Genomic DNA, 23,690 nt, shown 5'->3' with positions numbered 1-23,690 from the left:
TTTAGTTTATTTAGGGCATTAGTGCCCAACACAAATGTAAGTGGCTAAATGTAACACTTCAGTGTCAATCATACTCATCAGTTAAAAGTTTCCACTGTTCTGGGCAAAATGCAATGCTGCATACACTGAAGAAGATGACCTCCCAGAATGGAAGTATAAACAGGGCCTGAATGAATTTGCTAATAACTATCTCATAATCCCTTGCATTTTGTCTAAGTTCCTATGAACAAGTATAAATTCCCTCAGGAATATAGACTAAATGGAGGAGTGTTGTCCCTCCCCACACCCTATTAATTTACGTTTGGGGTTTCGGTTCCCTGGACGGTAAGAGACTGTGGGCCTAGGTGAGTGGGAAGCCACGCAGTGCGCAAGGACTGCTGCTTGGTCATGGTACCACAGAACTGGAAGGTGCTGGAGGAATCATCTGTTTGACCCTAGACAGTAACTTTTCTCCACCCAGGAAGTACAAAATGATACCCTGTCCTCAAAGCAAATACAGGCTAGCATATTTACTAGGCGTTAGGCATTAACAGCATTGCCAGCCAAATAAAAATTTGGCTGCATACTGCCTGTAGTACAAGCTAATTAATGCTTCGATAAAGACTGGAGCTTTGCTCAGCCCAGGGCCCCCAGGGGTGTCTTGCAGTTCCAGAATTATTGAAGCGAAAGAAGCCAGTTCATCTGCCTGACTCAAATGGAAGCCAGGGAGAAATCTATTTCTCTCCAAAAATTGCTCTTAATGTAGCCCCATCTCAGAGCCTAGGTGCCATGGTAACAAAGCCTTCAAATATGTCCCTAGACAGAACTGACAGGGAAAAATCTGAGACCTTAGCAAATCCCATCTACCCTCAGGGGCGATTCACGTGCTTTGGCAACGAGGCTTATTACAGTGATGATTTCTTGCAACGTGGGAGTTTCTTTCTGAATGGAAGAGCCTTAGGTCAACCAGAAATGAGTCTTGGATAAAAGCCTGGAAAGGCAGCAGACAGGATGGATGTAAAATTTGTTCCCCAAGGGCTGGAAACAGGAAGCCCCTTGAATATTTATGTGCAGAAGTATAAACTCAGCACAGTGGGGATGAAGGTATGGAGCCTGTCCCCAGGATGGGCCCGGTGTCGTCACTTACAAGTGTTAATGCGTGGAGCTTTGTGCCAGGAACCGTGCATGGAACACAGCTTCCAAAAAGACCGGATGATAAGGAACCTATGATACCAAGGGTGCTGTTCTCCTTTACTTAATACTCCTTGTAGCCACTGCCTCCTGTTTGTATGTACGTGGACCAGAAGGGGTGGTTATCTGATGTAGAGATCCCCTGGGGCCCAGCTTTGGCATACCTGATTTGGCATGTGTGTGTATACTCAGAGGTTAAGGAACAGATCTCTTGGGTGTTTAATTCCCTGCATCACTACACCCCCTAGGAAATGACATAAAATTCTGCAGCAGAAAAAGCCAGTAACCAAGTGACTCTCCCTCCTTATCACAGATTGTACCACTGGTAACTGTCTTCATCATACTTCTTTATTCTTTGAGCCTTCAGCGTGACTAAAGATCACAGTGCAAAATTACCAAGTGTTCTGTGAACACCCAACAGTAAGGGCAACTACATTGTGACACAATTCCTAGCACTGTTTCCTTCAGATTCACCCTTGCAATCTTTCTGATCTTTTTCAATAGCAATTGACATGCTTGTGAGTTGCACTGGTTTAATATGGAAGAAAATGTGAGCTAAAACAATATGAGTCCCCTAAGGGAAAGTGGATCTTTGTTCCCTTCTTTAAGGAAAGAAGGGGCCATCTCCCTAGGTGTGCTGTGATGCTGCCTTACAGGCTAGCATAAACTCTATTTTTTTAAGGAGTGACCAAGTGGCAGTTCACAGCGCAAACTTAATTTATTTAGCTACCTGCAAACTACATTTCTCAGTCCTTCTTGCTCCCTCTGAACTCACCAGCGGCAGAGAACAAAGTTGAAGGCCGTGCCAGGTCATGGGGGTGGTGAATGGCTCCAAAGAGACTGGGACCTGGAGGGCGGCTCAGGAACTCTGGTTTCAGTCCAAAGTCCAGCTTATGTGGATCTGACTGCATCTGTTTCTAAAGCAGCAAGGGGAATAAAAGATGAAACCACAAGAAGAACAGCAGGGGAGAAAGATATTAACGAGGAGGCTAAACTCACCAGAGGAAAGAGGAAAGTCCACAGAATGGAGCACTTAGGCCCTGAGCCCCCATCAAGCTCAAGGACACCTGCTGTGAGAACAGTAACCCACAAACCATTTCACCCTCAGGTGCCAGACAGGCAGGTTAACCTAGGAGGGATCAGTAGTGCCTGCTACTGGATGGTACATGTTCTTTTGGTCTTTGGGGTTATATGGAGAAATAGAACCATATCCTATTTATTCAAACTGCCATTACTCTGTTGTAGTTTATTATTTGCTGTAAAGACCCATTTTAACAAGTTTTAAAAATATTGTTTTTTAAAGCTCATTTTATTAGGAATTCTGCATGAATAATCTGCTGTGTAAATTGTTTAATGACTCTTTGCCATGCTCTAATAGATCACAGTACATTAGTAACTGAGAATTATGAAGAAATATTTGCATGCCTCCAAGCTAATTTTCAAATAATCATTGTTACATTTTAAAAAAACCAACCCAGGAACACAGTAGGGATATTCATTTCACTAACAGGGCTCTTTTCTTTGCTTACCACTCCCAAATACCCTAGGAAGAGCGGATCAGTCCAGACCAGTGAGCCACTGGGAACCTCTCTTGTGAAGTTCTTGCCACCAACTGCCATCATTCTAGTTCCTTTTATTTGTGTATCTGCCCTCACCTCCCTCTAAAGCTCTAGAAACTGGTTCATAATCTTCCTCCCGATTCCTTTCTTTGGTATCATTCTTGAAGCTGGCAGCCCTCTCAAGTATCATGGTTTCAAAGCTGCCCAACCCAGGATTCTCAACAGCTTTCTCTGAATCGGCTTCACATGTCTGCACATGGACAAGCACCAGCAGCGGTCCGGCCTGGGGGCTGAAGCTTGGTGTTTCCCTTCTGCTGCGACTACTTGTCCACTTTCTGGGCTCCTGCCCCTTGACAGCCCCTCTACTGACTTTCCGACTCTCACTCTTCCAATCTCTTAAACTCATCTGATGGTCTCAGTCTATCTGGCTACCTCAAACTCTATCATGCTCTGCCATAAACATATTCTTATCCCACTGCACAATAAAGCCAGCATGGAGGCATCTGAGCTAGCATGAGCAAGAATCAGAAGAGATATCTGCCATTCTCTCAGCTGCAGGTCACGTCATGCCCATTCACAGTGAGACCTACCCAAGCACCTTGAGCTGGAAGCAGACAACACGTTCACCATTTTTTATGCACACACTGATCCTCCCTACTGAACTCTAAGCACCCAGACACCAGGACAGGTGAGTGCCCACTGAGCCTGGGACAGTAAGTAATGTGTAGGGGGTAGGCTCTCAAGAAATATTTGGTGAGTGGCAAGAAGAATAAGTAAATGAACATGAAAGAGAAAGGAGACAATGCAATTTCTGCTTAAGTCTATAGGGAATACTGTCATGGAAGTCCCACCATCAAGTAATAGTCAAACCCCCAAACGAAGCTTCTAATTCACTATTTATAAATCTATAAAAATCTTTTGAGTACTTCCTTTAATTTGATTGCCAAATTATTTAGTGCTGATATTGCATGGTACACAGCACAGTTTCATAAACCGCAACTTGGGTCCATGAAGCAAAATGTAGCTGGGGGAGTACAAAGAGTTTGCTGCAAAGGGAAGATCAACAGTTATCTCACGTGCAAGGTCTCTCTAATTGAAATGGGATAATGAAAGTCTTAGTCGCTGGGGACACGTTCACAGAAAATAAGTCGCAAAATGGCACATACAACATCCTTCATCAAATGAGTTACATGGAGAACGTGTCTTACCTACCGTTCCACTAACCGCATCATCCAGAACGAAAAGTGAATTGAAGTAAGCATCTGAATCTAGTTAGCTCTTCAAAGCACACACATTTTCTAACGAAGCTGAACCGTAAGGCTTCTAATTAAACTCTGCATAACAATAAAGTTAAAAGTGAGCGAAACAAACTCACTGATGGGTTGTTCTGAGAAAGATCAGGTATTTGGAACCAAAGCAGAATGTCTTAGTGACCTCATTGGTTGAGGTTGGCTTTTTAGCTATAACTAGGTTTTTTTTTTTTTAATCATTTAGCCATTAAAGAAAAAGCATTTCTGTGATGCCTATCTCTCCCTCCTTGTTGACTGGCTTCTTGACAACAGTTCCCAAATGCTGTTAAGACTAAATGCTTGTGCATAAAAAAGTAGATTAACTGAAGCTCATTGGAATTACTTGACTGGTTATTTTCTCCTATTATTCTAGACATAGTTATACACACTGTCAATACCCAGACTATAAAATCTGGACTTGTCACCTCCCAAGCCACCCAGTGATGCCGTATCTGGTCACCTGCAGAAGTTCTTTATCTCTTCCCTATTATGTCATTAAGGCCTGGTAAAGTATGGAATGTATCCATCTGTATGACGTAAATACAGACAAAAAAAGAAAGATCATCTGTGGGCAGGTAAGGTAACTGGCCAGATAGTGGTTCTGACAGGTACTGATCATATGCTGCCGCTAGCACTGGTTATCAGGACTAATCAGACTGTAGAAAGGTCACTGCCCACCAAATTCCACTTCTAGAAAACTGATTTTTAATACTTTGCATTGTTAGGGGAAGTTCAGTAGCATCATATAGGGCTTAAATTACTCTCATTTTCCCAAAGCCTTTTATGAATTCCCTATAGATTTAAGAATGCACCAATTCTTACAGAAAAGAAAACTTTCATGTATAGCTCTTTTCAGACACTAAGTATTTTCCATACTAATACTTGGTTGCTGTAATTAGAATCCCAAGCCTTTATTTTAGGATTGAATCTATATTTAACTTCTTTGGATCAATAAGATGACAAAACCATTAAAAAATAAACCATCAGGGTTATCAGTTTGCTTCTGGGTTTCGTCATTTTGCTGGTGGTTTCCCTAATCAATAGTAAGATTTCCAAATAGATTTTGCAAGAGAGACTTGATCCTTGCTGCCTGCAGGTCTTTAGAATCTGTTTAAATGTCCCTTGATCGGGAGCTCATAGACCCGCATGTCCCCATTCCCATCCCCTCCATAAGACTGACCTTAACTTTCTGTTGATGGTGGTAGATCTGCCAGGCAATGTGAACATGCATAGCACACCACTTCCCTGGTTTCTGGAACAAGAAAGAGCAGCGTGGTCAGGAAGATGTTTCAGAGAAGGCTGTTTTGAGTCTCCCTAAAGCTTTCAGCAGATTTTAGCTGCAAAGGCTGTTCTATGAAACCAGAGTGCTTAGTGCCCTCCAAGTGCCTTATCTCTATAGCTTGCCGGTGACTGGGCCTGAGGGAGCCATAGCAGGCCCTCCTCTCCTCCCACGGAGACCAGGCTCGCAGCTACCAATCAGAAAACCATACTTGACGAGGACTGCCTCGTTACCAAGGATAAGGCAAACGCCAGAACCCCACTTTGTCCACTTTGTATCTCTTCTCTCTTTCTTTTCTGGTGCCAGCTGGCAGATCTGGTAGAGTGGGAAGCTCTACTTAACAAATGTGGCCATGCTATAATGCAAATCGGCCATTCAGAAGAGCTAATTACTGAATGTGTGAATCAGTTTAAAACAAGAGGGTACAGAACCTGCCTAGCCTCCCTCAACACTGGCTTTTTAAAACCCCAAAGCGGAACAAAGAAATGCACTACATTTTTATCAAAGCCCAGTTCTCACAAGTGTTTCCCATTCATGCTGGTGGGCATTGTTCATATCTAAGTAAAAAAAGGAACAGAAACGGAGAAGAGAACTGCTTCCTTCCTATGCTCTAGGCCTCTGCAGATACCAAGTCCCCTTCTTCCGCCCTCTGGAGGCACATCAATGCATGTCCCTCAAACCATCCCATGTCCTGCTTTATAAGCACTGGTGCACCTCTGAGTGTATGCTGCTTGCCACCTGGAGGCAGGGGCCACCTCTTTCCACCTCATTTGTTGCTATATAATCTACCCATAAGCCCTGAATATACATTCAATGACCACAGGATGGATGAGAAGTAACAAAGTCCCCTTCCTACACTGGCAGAGGACAGACACTTGCGGTTTCTATAGTAAGAGCCCTTTCTGAAATATTCACTTAAATCCAAGTCGGGTCAGTTCTCTTCACTTGGAATGAAATTACAGGTTGTCTGAAGTCATCTAAGTGATGACACAATTGCCCTATTTTTCCCTTTGGAGAAATTGAATTATCTGATTATATGAACCAGAAATGGCTAAGTATAGCAGGAAGTCTACTTCCAGCCAACACTTCCTCCCTCCACAGCCCCCAGCAAGTCAGCATTTATTCAGAGGCCATCTGCTGGCCACTCTAGAGACTGCGAAGGATGGGGACAAGCCAGTGCTTACAGTAGCACTTTTGGGTGCCAAAGGAACAGGTTGGATGGCTGTGACAGTGCCCATCACACATGCAGGAGGAAGCAGCCACCAGACACAACAAACAAACTGACAAGACACGTGCTTTTCAGGTTCAAGAGACACAGTAGGACGCAGTCTACAGCTTACGTCTCTTCCCTTAAGTTCCCACTAGTCAAACCTTTTACCAGAATTGCTAATAAGAGAATCTAATTCAGTTGAATTTCATTGGCTCACTTTACTTCAATGGCCCGGCTTCTTCCAACACTCAAAGCAAAATTACTCAGGCCACTTTCAGCCATCCGACCTGTTCCTTTGGCGCCAAAAACCTTAACCACCGTCTTCCCAACATTTCACCCCGACATCTCTATGACTTGTTTCCTTGTAATGGATTTGTATTTTTAACCCACAGGGAGTCAAACAGAGGTTGCAAAACAGTTCTAGAAGCTTTCTTACCCTTAACATAGGTCTGAAAGGATCTGTCAACTGTGAAGAGAAAATGACAACTTGGTTACATGCCTGTCACTCAAACAATTGCTCTAATTAACAAATTTGTAGTGCTTCATTAGGAGGGGAAATTAAAATGTTAGAATTTTACTTTTAAATGAAGCCCTTTAAGAGAATAATTAACCCATTTTCACACTATCAAAAGTGCCAAGTGTCCCCTCCCCCACTTCACAAGCTTCGGTACATCTACACTGACAAGCCCCCTGAACAAGTTTAATCAATAGCAATTTGCCCTCTGGCAACATGATTTGTTCACATTACACATCTGAGGAGTTTCACTGTCTTGAGCAGTCCTTCCAAACCACACTGAACTCTAAGGGAGAATGGCCTTCAGACCGGAGACTGGTGACACTGGCTACTGATGCGTATCTGGGGAGAGCTTCCTTTCCAGACATGCAGGAGGACGAGGCTATCGCTACCAGTATCATCAATATCATTACTGAACATGACACAGAGTATCAGACATTGTAAAGAAGTTCACTAAACATCATAAAAATATTTACACTGTTGAGGCATTTTAAACTTCCACCTCACTCTGGCCATCCATTTCTGACTGTCCTTACCCAGGGAAAAGTCAATGTTCTAAAAAGTAATCATTTTTTTTCAAATTTACTGTAAAAATGAATGTAAATAACAATCAACGGGACCAGACTACATCTACTGTGTAACTCCAAATTCTTTTGAGCATTGATAGAGGTATACATTATGAATAAATAACATAACTGAAGCATAATGGATATTTTATTAAGCTCTAGAGCATAAAAGGATCCTTACCACATTAAAAGTACTGGGCTAGAATAGCTGTGTGGTACAGTGACTTCCAGGAAGAAAAGTGCTAGTGCTTTTCCATTCAAAACCTTTTAACCCATTTTTTGGTATGAGAGAGATTTATGATGAGGACAGACAAGATTGGTGGAGCAGAAACTATGCAAGGTAATAGTGTCCAGTTCCTGGGTTTAGACCACAAGCTACTCCCTCTTTCCCCATCGGCAGGTCACTCCCCTGGTTCTAGGGCTGCGGAGTGACTAGCATTTTCTTCCAGAAACTAGAAGAGCAGCTACAGAGCAGCAGCTCGCTCAGACAGGCTATGGAAGGTGTGAGCCCTGGTCTAGAAACAAGCACCCTCTGGCGTTACCTGAGACTGAGCCTGACTTTGTACGCACCCTTGGGTCCTTCTGGAGTAGTGTGTGTGGGACTGTCCCAGGTCGAGCAGCCACATCGATAGGATTGGATGTCTACAAAGAAATCAGACCACAGCTTAGGAGGCATATAACATGCACATGAAAGCAAGATCTTTCTTTCATTCCAAATTATGGAATACAAGAGTTAACGGATTCCTTTTTCTTAGTGATCACACATGTTCTTCATGAAGACCTGCTCCATATTTCGTTAAGGGACCCTCGCCAAAGAGGGCCCTCTCCAGCAGTGCCATCTAAACGCAGAGGGGCAGACTGCACCCCATCTCACTGCAATAGAAAGTACAGGACCAAAATGAGAGGCCGCCTGTGCAGGTGTGGCCCCCAAATCCATCTTCTTCTGTGTTACTGACAGCCCTGTCATTGTGTTTTTTGCTTTATCACTAAACATTTCAAGAAATGCTTACGTGAATGTCCTTAAATTTGCTGTATCAGGAGCTACTCATCAGAATAACTGAAAGTGTTCTATAGGTATTAAGCCTTAACTAATTAAAATCTAAATTTTAACTGGCAGACAGTAACAAGGAATTATTTTTAGTAATGACTCATTAGCAGTGGTGGAAATGGGACAAGAGAAGCTAACTTAGGGACCACACAGATCTACTATTAAATGGAATCTGAAGTAATTCTGCTGTGTCTTTTCCATTCCCACCACCATTCTTAAATGTCATTAATAATAACCTTATCTATAGGCTTCTGTCCTTTGAATTAATAACAAAAGGCCTACTTCAGGCACAGGCAGTCACTACCTTCTAGTGGATAAAAGATTTAGAAAAATTTTTACCAGGTACTTTATTTAAGATACCACAACTTCTATGACCCAACCCCTTCACGTCAGGAAGTTAACTCCTGTGGAAAAGGGGCTCAAGTTTAGGCACAAAGCTTGCTGACGAGGAGAAGAAAAAAATGAAAGAAAGAAAAGCAATCAGTGGCTGTACAGCTAACAATTAAGCTGGAGTTGTTAACAGCCTGATTTGCATACATATGAAGAACTCCACTAATGAACTGCAATCTACATATTCAATCAGTAAGATAGCCTGGAAAGGCCTGTTTCGACACCAGGAGAGACACTTTCTTGCCCAGATGTAGTTTTCTGTGTGATTGGATAATTGTGAGTAAGGGAAATAGTCTAATTTATTAAATGACCTACCAGTCTGTTTGGGGATGCTCTGGAGATTTGTTAAAACCTACAGGGGACAGACCAGGGTCTGAGGGAGTACTGAAGAGCAGATGGGGGAGGGAACTTAAAGACCACCATCATTTACTCCAAGACAGGAGGTGTCTAGCACGGACTCACAAAAGCTCCATGTACATATAACCCAGCACACAAGCTGCATCCATGTGAGTAAACGTGATGTCAAGGGTGTTCAATCCCAGTTTTGGTGCTTTTCAATTTCTTTTCCTATCCCAAGTTTTAAGGCAATGGCCTTTGGAAGTGTAGTATGTGTTCAACCTGGAGACTCTGGCCCAAAACTGGCATTTTATCTTAGGAATGAGATGGGGAAAAAAAGGACCAAAATCACACACAACATTTCCTAGTATAAAATCTGAGAATAGTGACTAACATGAAAAGTACATTTTGCTTTTTTTTGAATGAAAGTTAAGTAGGGGCTGTCAATTTATAGTCACAAAAAGGTAGTGTACTGAGAATTACTCCTCAATACTGACCTTCAGAGAGAACTCTTGCCCAAGGTGAGTAGAAAAGAACTTAGTTATTATAAAGGGAAAAAGGTTAATTTCACACTAGGATATTAGTTGTGACCCTGGCAGTGTGACCATGACTGAGGTGTGTGACTGAGAGGCCTGAGGAGTCAAACAGGGGAGAATGAGCAGGAGGATCTTCCCTTCACACAATTCAAAGGATACAAGTTTAGTTTGGAAACTTTTTCTTCCCTTCTATTAAAACCACTAATGGCTTAGCTTTGCAACTTTGCTAATACCATACTTCAAGAAGATCTTGGTGCACATGTATCTGACATTTTACAGAACTCCTGGCCAGAAGCTTATGTCTACAATACTGGTGGGAAAAAATACCCCTACATATTCTGCATATTTTAAAGAGCACAGAAAATCCTAGTGCAACTGAGATTACATAGGTAGCACATACAGAAAATTAATTTTGGGTGAGGCTTAAAACTCGATGGACTAGACAAAATAATCTTGCTAGTCCCAATGGTCACCTGGATTGGAAAAATTAAGTCACTGGCAGGAGAAAGGATGCCAACCCATCCTCACCACTAGCCTGACAGATATACCTCTGTTTGCAATGCCAACCCATCCTTACCACTAGCCTGACAGATATGCCTCTGTTTTCTTACCTTGGGCTGAAATGCTCCTTGTAGTGAACCGAAAGGACCAGTGGGCGGAATCATAGGGGGAATGCCCGATACCGCAGGAGGGTAGGAATGGAAGAGCTGTGGCCAAAGATGGAGAGGGAAAACACGATTTTAGCAGGAGGCAAATGATATATTCAAATTCCCTTCCCATAGAAAGACATCATTAGCAAGCCAAGTAATCTCAGTTTGATGCTATTAGTCAAGAGGCCACGATGAAATGATCACACAGATGTGCCACGAATGCTTAACTTAAAAAGTTAAAAGTAGTTCAGAATCAGTCAGCCAACAAATGATGTCCCAGATGAGGGCATCATTAGAAAGGGAGCTTTGCTAATTATTAATTGTGTAATTGGATATAAGTCCTAAATGGCTGGAGATTTTAATGCATATCAAAAACAGGAGGGATGCTGAGCCAAATAAGATGCCCAGAAAATTACAAGTTAATTAGAAAAAGGAAAAAAGAAAAAGGGGGGGAAAAGGGGAAGAAAAAGAAGCAAGTCTTTATGAGTTCCAGGATTTTATACCATTAAAACTCAATTAGTACTTTTAGATTTTTAATAGTTTGAGAAAATGAGAAAATATTCACAATCCTTGCTTCATTAGGTGGTTCTAGAAGTGGCAGTTCCAGAGGACAATTTAACTGTCTCATCTAAAATGAGGACAAATATTTGTGGAAGGATAAAATAGAGTGCTGCAGTATATACTTTCGATGGAGCTACCTACCCACTTTTCTATTAAGATGGACAAACTCATTGGAGGCAATTCAAGCCCATCCCTTAAAGCAACAGTCTGACCACTCAAGGAGGGGAGAAGAATGATTCTGAATTAAGAATGTGAATTTTCTTGAATTAATAGTTTATAAAGGACATAATGGGGGAAAGAAATACACAGCAATACTAATACTAAGAACATTGCAAATACATCTTTTTCGCCTTCTAAAAATTTCTGAGATCCTATTGCTTTGGCTCCATTTACTTGGAATTCAACCACCATACAGAATTGAAGTACTGTTGCACCCTTATGGTTGCATATGCTAAGTAATTCAGCCTTTTCCTAAAAATGCATTTATGTTAGCTACTTCTATGTATGACTGAAATCCATAGTTCACAATCCTGTTTTCAGAGCACATACTTTTTTCTGCTGGTCTTTATTTCATTTTGCTCCCTTCAATGATGCAGCAAAGTTTTTCAGACTAATTGATATTGAACTAAATCCACTTAAATAGTGATTGCAGGCCAAGTGCCCTCATTTAAAACTACTTTTAAGTCTAAAATTGTGTTTTAGATACTTGAGTGCATTCCATCTTAATTCCCCTTGTAACGTCCTAATCCCCAAAGCAGGGGAAACTAAGTACTTCATATATTAATATGAAATAACTCTCCCACAGTACACTGTTTGAAGCAGAGTAATTAAATACATGCCACACTAAAACACACTCAAATTTCTATTACTGACTCCAGATGGGTTTTTTCCCTTTAATGTTTTTAATAAAAAATTGGAGTTTCTCACCATTTTCCTTTTGCTTTAGCCCATTACCGACCCCCTTGGAATATAGCAGACTATTCCCTTCTCGACTAAAACTCCGCAGTACCTAAGTAATAAAACATAAACTTTCCAGAAATTCAGGCCTCCAGGCTTTATGCTCCATCTTAAACCTAGGACTGTCTGTAGGATATGCATATAAAAGGTGCTGCTTTTGGTCCTAGGAAGTAAATCTGAGCGATGTTAAGCATGGTGAACTTCCTCTAAGAATGGATTTTGTTAACTGGTCCTTAATTTAAATCAGCAAATATAGTCAAAGAGCAGAAATCTGTCGATTATTAAGGATGGCACCACTCATGGGATGGATCAAAAGAGGAAACTCAAGGGTCTACTGTATTTTGTGTGTCCACATGAAAAATGCATTTCATCACAGCACCGGGCAGAGCAGTATGGAAAGATGTGGGGCCCAAGGCACTCAGACGCACTTTCCTCATTCTTCTCTGAAGAGGCTCCCTCATGTTATTTCTTAACATCTCCAGAGGAAGTAATTCTTAATTGATTTCTGAAATGTTCTAGTCTTGACTTCTCAGCTACACACAGGACTAATACAATGTCTAATTATCTGGTTCAAAGTATGAATGTAATCACAGGCTTTGCTGATCTATTAAGTGGCACTTCTGTTCCAATGGTAAGTTAACACTATCTGAAAGTCAAAACAAGAATAGTTGAATATAGTGGATCAACATGGCTACAAGCAATTATTAATTTTTCTTCTTCTTGGTTTCATTTAAAAAATATAAACAAATCATTGAGCAAAGAAACTTGCAAAATTTCAGGTAAAAATGATGCAGTATTCACTCCATAATCAAAATATCATTGTAAGATGTTCAAGGTCTTTGGATAAAAAGAAGCCCTTGTCTTATAAGTAACTGAACATATAACTTAGGTTGGTACCAATTTAAGCTCCAGAAAGTACCCTTTGAATTATAAGCAAAATGTAATCCTTCTTTAAATAAACGAGTTTAAAGGGAAAAAATTCATACATTTCAATTTTAAGACCTTTTATTTAAATGGTACTTTTATTTTCAGTTACAAGAAGCTCAGGAGAACATACCAGCCATGTGGAAGAGAGTTCTACATTTAGTCTAGAGGAAGTGAAAATCGGCTTTTTGAAGAGCTCTGAGTTAAAAACATGAGGAACTTTCTATAGGGAGGAAATAATTCAAATTGAAGTCCACGAATTCTGCATTAATGACATTTCAACAGATTCCTGAAATCCTGTGATTTCAGAGTTTCCTGAGATTAAAATGACTCAACTGCAGACATCCCACTTTGCAGGACAGATGCCTGGCTTCCAGTGAAGCTGACCTTTGCTTTAAAGTTTCAGGTGTGTTTATGATCTTTTGATTCAGAAGCTGATACTGCATCTTTACCAAAAGCAAACGTCACAAAAGCAAGCAACCCAAGTGATGAGGAGCAATGGGAATTCTGGCGAGGATGATTAAGGAAAGGCGCTAGTCATTTACTGATCTGTGGCAAGAGTACAAAAACGGAAAAGCAGTTACATTCAATATGGCAGTATAAGACTCACACTGTGCCGGTAGAATGGGTCAACTTTTGTAGGGTATTTGTCAAACTGTAAAGGGATCAAAGCAAAAGCTAGTTACTTAAAGAATCTACATTTCTGTTTGCTGCATCAACTGACGTAGTAGCCCTAAGTAAGCATCTCTGTCATCAGACTCCATGACCTCATTGGATATGAAACCATTCTGATACTCCTGAGTCACTCGGACAAGAAATGGAGAAACAAGGTGAAAACCCATGTGGTGCATTTACGGCCTGGCCACACTACAGTGTCTTTCTTTCTAGTCTATATCTAGGGATAGGCACAAAACATCTAATAGAGAATATAGGCAATTATTCAAATAAATAAGAGAGAAGTGAATCTCTGGTCTGATATATCCAGAAAATTCCCTCCTTTTTCATCTTCACTCTGGCAGAAGAACTGGATGTTCAGTTATTTACTGACATGACTCACACCCCCAATACAAGGCAATCGGGGCTAAGTCTTAGTACCTTTCTCTTGAGCAGAAAGGAGCACACCATTGTTTCCCCTAATTAACATCACCACCCTGGTGCTGTGACTCCCCTCCCTTAGATTTAATTTACTTGTGCAATAGTTCACCCAGGCTAGCACAAACTCTCCCAAAATAATAGGCCCTTACAAATATAACTATGGAGAAGTATATGTAGTTCATCCAGAAAGAAGATACAAGATTTACTCAAAATTGTTTTTGGTCCCAAGGCCTCATCTCGAATATTCTTCTAAATAAAATGTATAAAGTAAACCTTAAAATATATTTACTTTAAAAAATTAAGCTGAACAAAATGGGGAAGTGTGAGAGGGGAGAGGATGCAAAGTTTGAAAGGAACAACCTCCTAAAACCATGGGATTCTAATTCTTACAAGGCCCAGATTAGCTGCCTTCTTAATGAGGCATCAAAAATTAAATGAGTAAAACCCTCTAATACTGTTTCAGACAGGGCTTTACCTCAGAATATTTAGTACCCTAATATGCCACTATTCCTCACAGTTAAGTTAAAAAGAAAATCCCAACTGGTTCGCCAGGCATGGGCTATGTCCCAAGCAAGACCATTTCACTGCCAGGGGAGCCTCTACCGCCAGGCGGGCTCTGACCCTGCAGGGCGCGGCCCCCTCTGACCACCTGGAGACAGAGCACAATGCCCGACTGCGGTGCTGTCTGATGACATACGAGAAACGCCATCTGAAAGGGTGGCTGGGTGGGGGGCGGGGTGGCACTGTAGTCTGCAGTCCAACACTCAGTCCTCCTCCTGGCTCCCAGGACTGATGAGCATTTGTTGGCTCATACTTGGTGCAAAGCACTGACAGATACATTTTTATATTTGGTGGCAACTCCTCAAGATGCTCAAGAGAAGAAAATTACCCTTTAGGACGTTAACTACTCACACTGGATGTGACTGTTTGAGGGCATCTTGAATGAAACCCACCCACAGTGCTAGAGATGACTGTCCTGGGTAGGGCCTTCTTCGGGCCCATGCCCTTCCCTCCAGGGTACACAGGGCCCCAGGGGCCCCTGACCAGCTGCTGCGCCCCAGGAGCCCTGTCCTGTCACCCGGGGGCCCCGCGCAGCCCCCGGAGCCCCGTCCGCCCCCTGCCCGGCCCTGCCCGCGAAGCGGTCATCCTCACGTTTCTGACCGCGGTACGCACCATGGGTGGTGCCGGCGTGGGCATGATGGCAGCGGGCGGGAGCGCGTGTGGGAACGGCGTGAAGGTGTGCTGGTGCGTATGCTGGTGCGTGTGCTGGTGCTGATGCTGGTGCTGGTGGAACTCGGTGCGCAGGTAGGGCGGGGGCCCCAGGGACGCCCCGCGGTCTGCGCTCTGCGACGCCAGGAAGCGCGTGTTCAGTTCCTGCCGCAAAATGTCTTGCTCTGCAAGAAAGGAGGGAGAGGATGACATCCTCCCGCACCAGCGATGTCCTCAGCACAGCGCGGCCCGGTGGCAGAGGGGCGCCAGCCAAGGGCGCACGGCTCTTGGGTAGCGGGCGCAGGCAGAGGGGCCACACACAGCGGACACCAAGGCCCGCCGCCGCTGTTCTGTCTGCCTGGGGCGTCGTCAGTGCGCTGCTGACAGGCTCCAGCCCAAATAGCCAGAGCCGGTGCAACCATTTCTGCCTGCAGAGCAAGCCCGTCCTTGGCACATGGCCTGCCCGTGCCTCAGTTTCCTTATTTATCACGTGGGGATGGTAATACGGCCCATGCTATAGGTTTGTTTTGTGGGTTAAAAGAATTAACATATTTCAGAACTTAGGAGGACTGATGGCACACTGGATAGACGCCGCTGTTCACATGGCATTCACGCCCTATCAAGGGTAAATCACTGTTTTACAGCTATTTCAGTGGTTTAAACACAGTATGGCTACAGTGGACCCAAAAGTGGGACACTTGGCCTGATCAATACAGGTGTGAAGGAAAGGACCCAATACCTAACGCTAGGTCTGTCCTTAAAATTCTGGGATGCCTTGTCACAAAAAGTTCCCCTTCCCTTTCCAAGAAGGTAAAAGGCCCTATTCAACCAAAACAGAGCCCTTAAAACAGGATGCAACTGAAGATCCGTAATGAAACAGACCCGGGCCTGGGAGAGCTTCCATCACTATGAGGAGACCAGGCGAAGGCACGCGGTCGCGCTTTCCTGCTCAGTGGGTGACCTCGGCTTGACAAGCCTCAGGACTTCAAGCACATGGAACTCCTGCGCGTGTCTGAGTCAGCCAGGTTGTATGGGTACGGGTACAATTTTTGCTGCACCTCGGCCCACAAGGGATTGGAGGGAGAGCACGAGGACGCGCACCGCAGGCTGCGGTTCAGGGCCCGCACAGCCAGCAGGGGCGGGAGTGAGCGGGCAGCCAGGCGGGCCAGCCCCTCCGTCCTACCTGAGTAAGTGCTCCCGGCTGGGTGTCCGGGCACCTGCAGGCTCCCTGATGTCAGAGGCGGTGGAGGAGGCAGGGCAGTGGGAGGGGCAAACATATTGGGGTGGTGGGGGTGCGCGGGGGGTTGGAGGGTGGGTGTGAAGCTGTGCAGGGGGCTGTGGCTGGGCAGCGAGAGGGCGAACGGGGAGGCCGAGGGGTGGTGGGAGGCGTGCGGAGCGGCCGGCTGAGTCTTCGCGGGCGGGCTACCTCTGCTGCGGCAACCAGATGAAATAAAGGGAAGAGAGAAGAGGTCAGTGGCTTAGTTTCTGCGAAACAGTCCCATCTCCCCGCCCAGCCTTTCCACGCTCTTGCTCTCGTCCCTTCTCTTCACAGACCCTCCTGCACTCGCCAGAGGCTTCTGCTGGAATCACAGATCCTCTAACTACCATGGACTCAGCCAAACAGAAACCGCTGCTCTGGAGTTATTGGCATCTCGGGGCTCGGAGAGCTGATTCTGTGGGAAACTCAAGCCTGCTCCCCCTCTATGGCCAGAGCCTCATCCTGGCCCCGAGAAGGCCCCCTGCCTTCCCACCCTCTACTAGCCACATATTATGAAGCAATGAGATGAACAAAAAGGAGTAAGAACAATGGCCTGACTAGTCCCATTTGTCTACTACTATTCTGTGAAGAATCCCAGATACGAGGGGAACCAGGGAGCTCAGCACCCCAGAACCTCTATGTCTGGAGGCCACAGAGAAGGCCTAGGGGGCAGGGCATTGGCTCCCAATAAGGCAGGTTCCTTGCCCTGTCAAAGACAGGAAAAAGCTAGCCCAGAACCAAGTTACCAGACTGTCACTAGGAAAAATGACACTAGAGACACAGAGCTGTGAGGGGGTGGGATTCCCATCCTGGGACAAGCAGGGGGGCACTGGCCATGTGCCCCAGGTCTGTCTCCCTAATCTCAGCATTTCTCCTTCATGCTAATTTTTAAACTTTCCTTAGTCATTTGGCAAAGATAAGACAGGCCAGAGCCTGGGTCTCCATGCAGGAGCTTCTCTCTAAACCCAGCTTGTTTCGTTTCTACTTATAGTAAATTACAAGGAAAACCACCTCAAACCAGAACACAACTGCTCCCAATCTTCCTGCCTTTGCATCTGCAGGGAGCTGTCCTCAGAGGCCAGTGGCCTTCCTTCTAAGAATCTTAACATGATGATCTCTGATGAGCCTTGGTCTCCACTCCCTGCCTGACCCCAGGGAACGGTGGCGCTCCCAGGCACAGCACCCTCCTTGCTGTTTCTGAAGCACGCCCCCGCCTGCCTTGGCTCACACAGGAGTCTCTCATATTCCAGTTCTGCACAATGTCCTCACTACTACCCAGGCCCGACCCACCCATCCTCTCCCTGAAACCTGAGCCTTACAAAGGGCCCTCGCCCTGCCTTCCAGCCTCTGCCACCAGGGAAATTCCAGTCTCCTTGCTGTTACCCTAATACCTGCCTGTCCCGAAGATGACAACCAAAGTCAGGCAAAAAAGGGCAGGTTGGCTCACCTTAAACTGTTGAGGCTTAAGCTACTGCTGTTGTAGGCTGACAAAGGCTGGGGGAGGCTCTGGGACGAGGGGTGGGCCTGCACGGGAGGCAGGCTCTGGTGGAGCAGCTGGCTGGGCGACTGCGGCCGGGGTGGCCTCTGCGCCGGGGGCGGGGGCGCGGGTGGCAGCTGGACCTCTGGGGGTGCCTGGGGCGGCTGTGTGCTTGGCCTTGGGGGCTGAGGTGGGGCCTCTGTGCGCGGCACCAAGTCAGGGCCTGGAGAAGGAGCTCGGGGCTGGGGTTCCACCTGGGGCTGGGGCAGCGGCTGTGGGGCCTGAGGGCAGGGGTCTTTAAGCACCACGGACTCAAAGATCGGCTCTTTGCAACAGTCCTGGCTCTTCTCCTGGCTTCTCTCTAGACCCGATATCTTGGGGACAATCGGCCCCGCATCCTGGCTGTCATGTTCGGGTAGCGTGCCAACACCTAACTCCGGATCTGCATGGGGAGAGCAAAGACAAAACCACAGGTGGTAACACATGAGTGTGACATACAGAGCCCAAAGCCACCTGCCACGCCAGGCCACGCAGTCCCAAGGACACCACCATATCCTGACTTTTCCATGTTTGGGGCATGAGCACACTGTGAACTGGCCAGTGGGCTATGGGGAGAAACGGGGGAGCAGCCTTTGCCCCCTAGGGAGGAAGGTGACACAGCCAAAGCAGGCTGCATTCCAGAAAGCAGCCTAGGCTGCCAGAATCTGAAAATGAATGTTTTCCTTAATCTTGACCAAGCCTTTCATGGAGCAAAATTAAGAAACAATAGCCAAGTTGATTTTTCTCTTTTAAAATAAATACAGTTCTTGAATACACAAAAGACAAGTATTTTCAATAGCAAATGAAGCAAGCATGATTTAACCACATGCAGAGGTTTCTTCTTGGCCTTGCCTTATCCCGCCTTTCCCTTTTGACTGATGAGGCGCACTGGACATTTAGAGAAAAATGCTTTGTTTAGCAAATGCTAAACTGGGCACCTTGGGCACACTGATGCTCAAGAATGACTCTAGCAACATCTGACACTGAAGGTACAAACAGGAATGTCGATCAAATTTACTGTCAACCACACATGCTAGAGCTTTCAAAGGATGCCTCCTGGACCACTGGAGGGAAGGGCCCACACCCAAGTGAGGACAGGGGTGAGATGCTGGTTGTAGAGACAAAGCCTGTATGTAAAATTTAGGTAGAATTCTACAATCATGTAAGAAATATAGAAAATACATGATCCTGATATGAACTTAAAAGATATGTTCCCCTGCAAAGGTCAGACCATTTCTATGACATCTTTTAGAGTGGTTTTCTGGTACAAATCAAATTCCATAAAGTCCTCTAACAGAAGGATGAAAGACAAATATGGCATTAAGTATAAGGAAATGGCCCTATTTACGAGTAAGCCTTTTGTATACATCTTAGGGAAAATTACCTTTCCCCCATTTTTGTGCTAAAAAACCCATTCTTTTATCATCACACAGTTTAGTGATAGGAAGAGAGCTGATGACACTGTTCTCTGAAAAAAGGGTGTGTTTCTAGGCGTTTCCTAAATGAGCTACATTGGGCATGAACTTGACAATCTCACCGGATCAAGTGTGAAAAGTATGTGATATTCTCACTGGTCCTACTGATTTCTGTGGATGTACTCCTGGATATGCACCCTTGTCATTTTTCTTCCTTGGATTTTGGATCAAAGCAGCTCATTATTTTCAATGTTCTTTTGGTTTAACACACCAAGTGTGTAAGATGCACAAAAGGAACAACAAGCTGTTTTATTAACAAAGCCCATTTTTGGCTAATACTGCCGTGGCTGTCTTCAATCCCACAGGCCATCCTCAACAAGTACACGAACATGCTGCAAGGAGAGGCCCCTTTTCACATGTTTCAGGTGTGAAAGGATAAAACGTCCAATCAGGCACCAGTGAGGCTGATTCTAGGTTTCCGACATTTCACTCACAAATATTTCTATCCTGTGCTGTCTTCAAAACCTTTTTAGGAAGAGATTTACTTATGATAAACTGAAATGTTACGAATCCCCAAAGCCTTAGTTTCTAACTTGAGGGTTGAGAGAGAACACGATGTTTGCTGTGGACAGGCCCCGTTCTGCCAGAAGAGTGCCTAACTCAAGAGGGAAAACTTTATCTGCAGACATCTGCATCTAGGGGTTCCGGCTCTGCTTCTCTTTCAATGCTTCATCCCCCATTTTCACGAGATTTTCCACAGCAAGTTAATTACACGACCTCGTTGCAAAACTCAGGCTTCCCACAAGGCAGGCTGGTTAGCTAGGTCTGGGGCAGAAAGCACTGACACCCCAGAAATGCTCTAACAGCACAAAGTAAGAGAGACTTCCTCGATGGAAGGTTCTGTGTGCATATGCAGGGACTCGTCTCTCTCTGACGTCTAATTTGGGATTATTATATCAGGCTTCCTACATGGCAGGAACACACTTCTCTCCTTTTGTATGGCTTAGTTCTCTCCTTAATGAGATGGTGAAAAATAACTACATAAACATTTTCTATCTTGTTAAAGCTTAAATTCAAATTCATGATTGCCCTGCAGAAATCAGTATCTAGACAAAGTTTCTCTCTGACATAAAGAGAATGTTTCATCTCCCAAGAGATATCACCCAAGGATATCATTTATATTTACTTATGCTGATAAGGAAGCACATTAGAGATACATAGGTAAGTGCTTCATATATCTAGCTTGACTATATTTATCTCCTTGTTCTTTGATGAGCCTCTAGAATTTGGATGAACAGCCCAGTTTGCAGGAGGTATTATGTAGTGTTGGACTAGTTTCCCAAGACTCTGTACAAGCAAATGGACTTGCTTTCATGCCTTTTCTACTGCCCATTGTCTCAGAACCAAGTAAAACACAGCTAGAGACTTGGGAGGCATGGCCATCAGTGAGGACTGGTGAGGTAAAGGCAGGCCAGAACCTCTCCAGTAAACCCTGCATATTTGTATGGACCAGTCTGTGATGAAGGACTAGGAACCTAGAAGGGTAGAATTCTGGAACAAGACCAGAGGCTGGAAAACCATCCTAGCACTCCTCAAACTCTCCTGAGCCTACAAGTCACTGCAGATCTGACTAAAAGGCAGATTTTTAGTTCAGCATGGCTGGGGTGGGGCTCCAGAGTCTGACTTTCTCAGAACCTCCCATGGGATGTTGATGCTTGGACTACCTATTAGGAGCAAGGATCTAATCCACTGCTTGGACAGTTCAGGAGTCAGTACACAGAAGGCAGGGTACTTACTCACTGGAGGTCATTGGCTGCTAAGTAAATCCAATGACTTAAGTTGTAATCCTAACTCTGCCCCTACTAAGTGCTTTTTCCCTAATTTATACTGTGCTGTCCCCTAAGATGCGAAAGTCCTAAAGCAAAGCAGGTAATGGCAAACCCAGGATCCAGATGAAATATTTAAGTGTATATAAACAGTGCAAAACGTCAGGAAAGCTACAAAGAGTTGCTGGAAGGGCTCACTGAACCTGAAGGCTATCATCCATCCATCACTGCCCTGGTGCTGCAGCCTGGAAGCAAGGCAACTGGCAGGTTTGAAGTCTGGTAGGAACTTTGGGGCTCCCCATTCACAGGAGTCCCTTGAAGAGCTGATTAGGCGTCATACTTTTTTGTGGCTGATCGGTAATGCATTTTCTTTTCCTTCAATTAGTCAATAAATGTATCTTCCCAGTTAAGCTTTTCCATCTTGACAGTCCATTTGTCTTACTGTGCTGCTCCGAAGTTGGCAAGAACACATTATGCACAATCATTTTGTCTTGCTCTGTGTGCCCTGAATTTGCCAATGGACAAAATTTGCTGAGGTTGAAAGAAGAATGTGCAAACTGAACGTTATTTAGAAGTTTCATTCATTACATTTTGGGGTTTTAAAATCTCTCTCCTTGTAATTATAAAAATAACACATTGTGCTTATAATAAAAGACATGTAAATTTAAATTACACTGCATACTACACAGTAAAAAGGGTGAATTTACTGCATGGAGATTATACCTCAATAAACTTGACTCAAACACCATAAATTTTTAAAGACTTAAGGGTAGATGAGAACAAATATGTTTGACTTTCATACTAATTTGACACAAAGTCCCTAGGAAAAATGGGCCCTTTTGCACTTTACTAGCAGAAGGTAAATCCTACAACCTCTACGGAAGGCAATTTAACAACATGTAGCCAAAAAAGGGAGTTCCCACCACCTACTGTGTCAGGATTTGGTCTATAGACACAATAACACAATGGTTTAAATTGCAAGCTTGCAAACAACTCAATGTAATCATGGTTATATATAAATTTGGTACATTCCTACAATGGAAAATATTGCAGCTGTAAAAATGAATGAGGAACTCTGTGTGTACAATGTATAGTACATGCTAACTTTTGTGAAAAATGGAAGATAACATATATTCATTTTCATGTATAAAGGAGCGCTGGGAGAATACCTAAGAAATCAGCAGTAGTGGCCACCTTTCGAGGGCTTGGGGAGGAGTGAGTACTAGACAGGATGTGGGAGGAGGTGGATAGTGCTGTCTGCACACCGATATATTTACATTTTGGAATTGGGTGATCATGTTACCTATAAAAATTTTAAAAAGAAAACTGGTCTTATATTTAAAGCAAAGAAAGAAAAGCAAACAAAACTGGGAATATAAAGAGTGGTATGATTACAGGCATGGAGAGTGTATTTTATATAAAATAAGAAAATATAATGCACAAATTTGTAATAAATTTGAAAACAAATGGATTTTGTGAAAAAACAGAACTTACTAAGATAGGTTCAAAAACAAACAAACCTGATCATGAAAGTAAACTGAAAATCTGCTCAATAATCCACTCCCTACCCAAAAAAATCCAAAAAAGTTACCAAGTGCATATATTGTTAGAGACACTGAGGAATAAACCTGTATGAAACAAGTATTCCTGCCAATTAAATTGAAAATCAACTGCAAACATAACAAAAAGAAGAGGCAAAAGTAATATTTATTTAAAGTATAATTATCTAAGTAGATTAACACAGCACCCAGCTGGAAATATATTAGAATAAGAGTACCTCATTAAGATACCCAAATAAAGAAAAGCCACAGATATCAGTAGCTTTTCTACACACCAGCAATAGTAAACAGAAAATAAAAAAAGGACCTCCTTTACAATAACAAAAATCATGTAATAATAGTTGAGAACGAACCTAACAGGAAAATTACAAGGCCTATAAACTTTCAGAAATGTATTCCCCAAAATGCTTTGAGAGCAATGTTCAAGGGTGTTTTATGTGAGAGAGAGAGAGAGAGAGGGGGAAACAAGTTAAAGCCATGTTAAGAGGTGGTTCTCCTCAGGGGGAGTTTTCAAAATCTGTGGGAGTGTGTCTTGGCTGTCACAAGCCCTGGATGGCCCTGGGGCATTGGGGCTCTCAGGGATATTAGAAGCACTGCGATGGGAAGGACAAGCCCACACAAATCCTGGGTCACTTGCTGAAATCCCCAGGACTTCTGTGCAGCTTTAGAAAAACCTAGAAATTATCTTTTAATATAAGCACAAAATATTTTTTGTGTGTGGTTTTAATACACATGGGATTTTTCAGAAATGTAATTACTGTATGCTGTTATGTCTGTTACATTGTTATGTCTTGTTATGAACAACCAAGAGCTTGTTTATCAT

At 43.8% G+C, this 23,690-nt stretch overlaps 1 protein-coding gene across 4 annotated transcripts in view; it reads right to left on the bottom strand.

Annotated features, from left to right (window-relative positions):
• AUTS2 (activator of transcription and developmental regulator AUTS2) overlaps positions 1-23,690 on the bottom strand; it is a 1,201,476-nt gene that overhangs the window by 8,729 nt on the left and 1,169,057 nt on the right. For 2 of the 4 annotated variants that reach the window (XM_073215214.1, XM_073215216.1), the window contains 9 exons: positions 17,999-18,470; positions 16,477-16,724; positions 15,237-15,478; positions 13,600-13,644; positions 10,509-10,604; positions 8,158-8,229; positions 6,944-6,973; positions 5,199-5,270; positions 1,946-2,087 (listed from right to left, as the gene is read on the bottom strand). In XM_073215214.1, coding sequence (XP_073071315.1) covers positions 1,946-2,087; positions 5,199-5,270; positions 6,944-6,973; positions 8,158-8,229; positions 10,509-10,604; positions 13,600-13,644; positions 15,237-15,478; positions 16,477-16,724; positions 17,999-18,470 — 1,419 coding nt within the window. The remainder of the gene's footprint in view (positions 1-1,945; positions 2,088-5,198; positions 5,271-6,943; positions 6,974-8,157; positions 8,230-10,508; positions 10,605-13,599; positions 13,645-15,236; positions 15,479-16,476; positions 16,725-17,998; positions 18,471-23,690) is intronic. The other 2 variants (XM_073215215.1, XM_037003084.2) reach the window with 1 other exon arrangement.

This window comes from Manis javanica, chromosome 10 (assembly GCF_040802235.1).
Source record: "Manis javanica isolate MJ-LG chromosome 10, MJ_LKY, whole genome shotgun sequence".
In the NCBI taxonomy this organism is placed as follows: domain Eukaryota; kingdom Metazoa; phylum Chordata; class Mammalia; order Pholidota; family Manidae; genus Manis; species Manis javanica.
The sequence above is the reverse complement of the archived record's forward strand: the minus strand, read 5'-3'. Positions and strand labels throughout refer to the sequence as shown.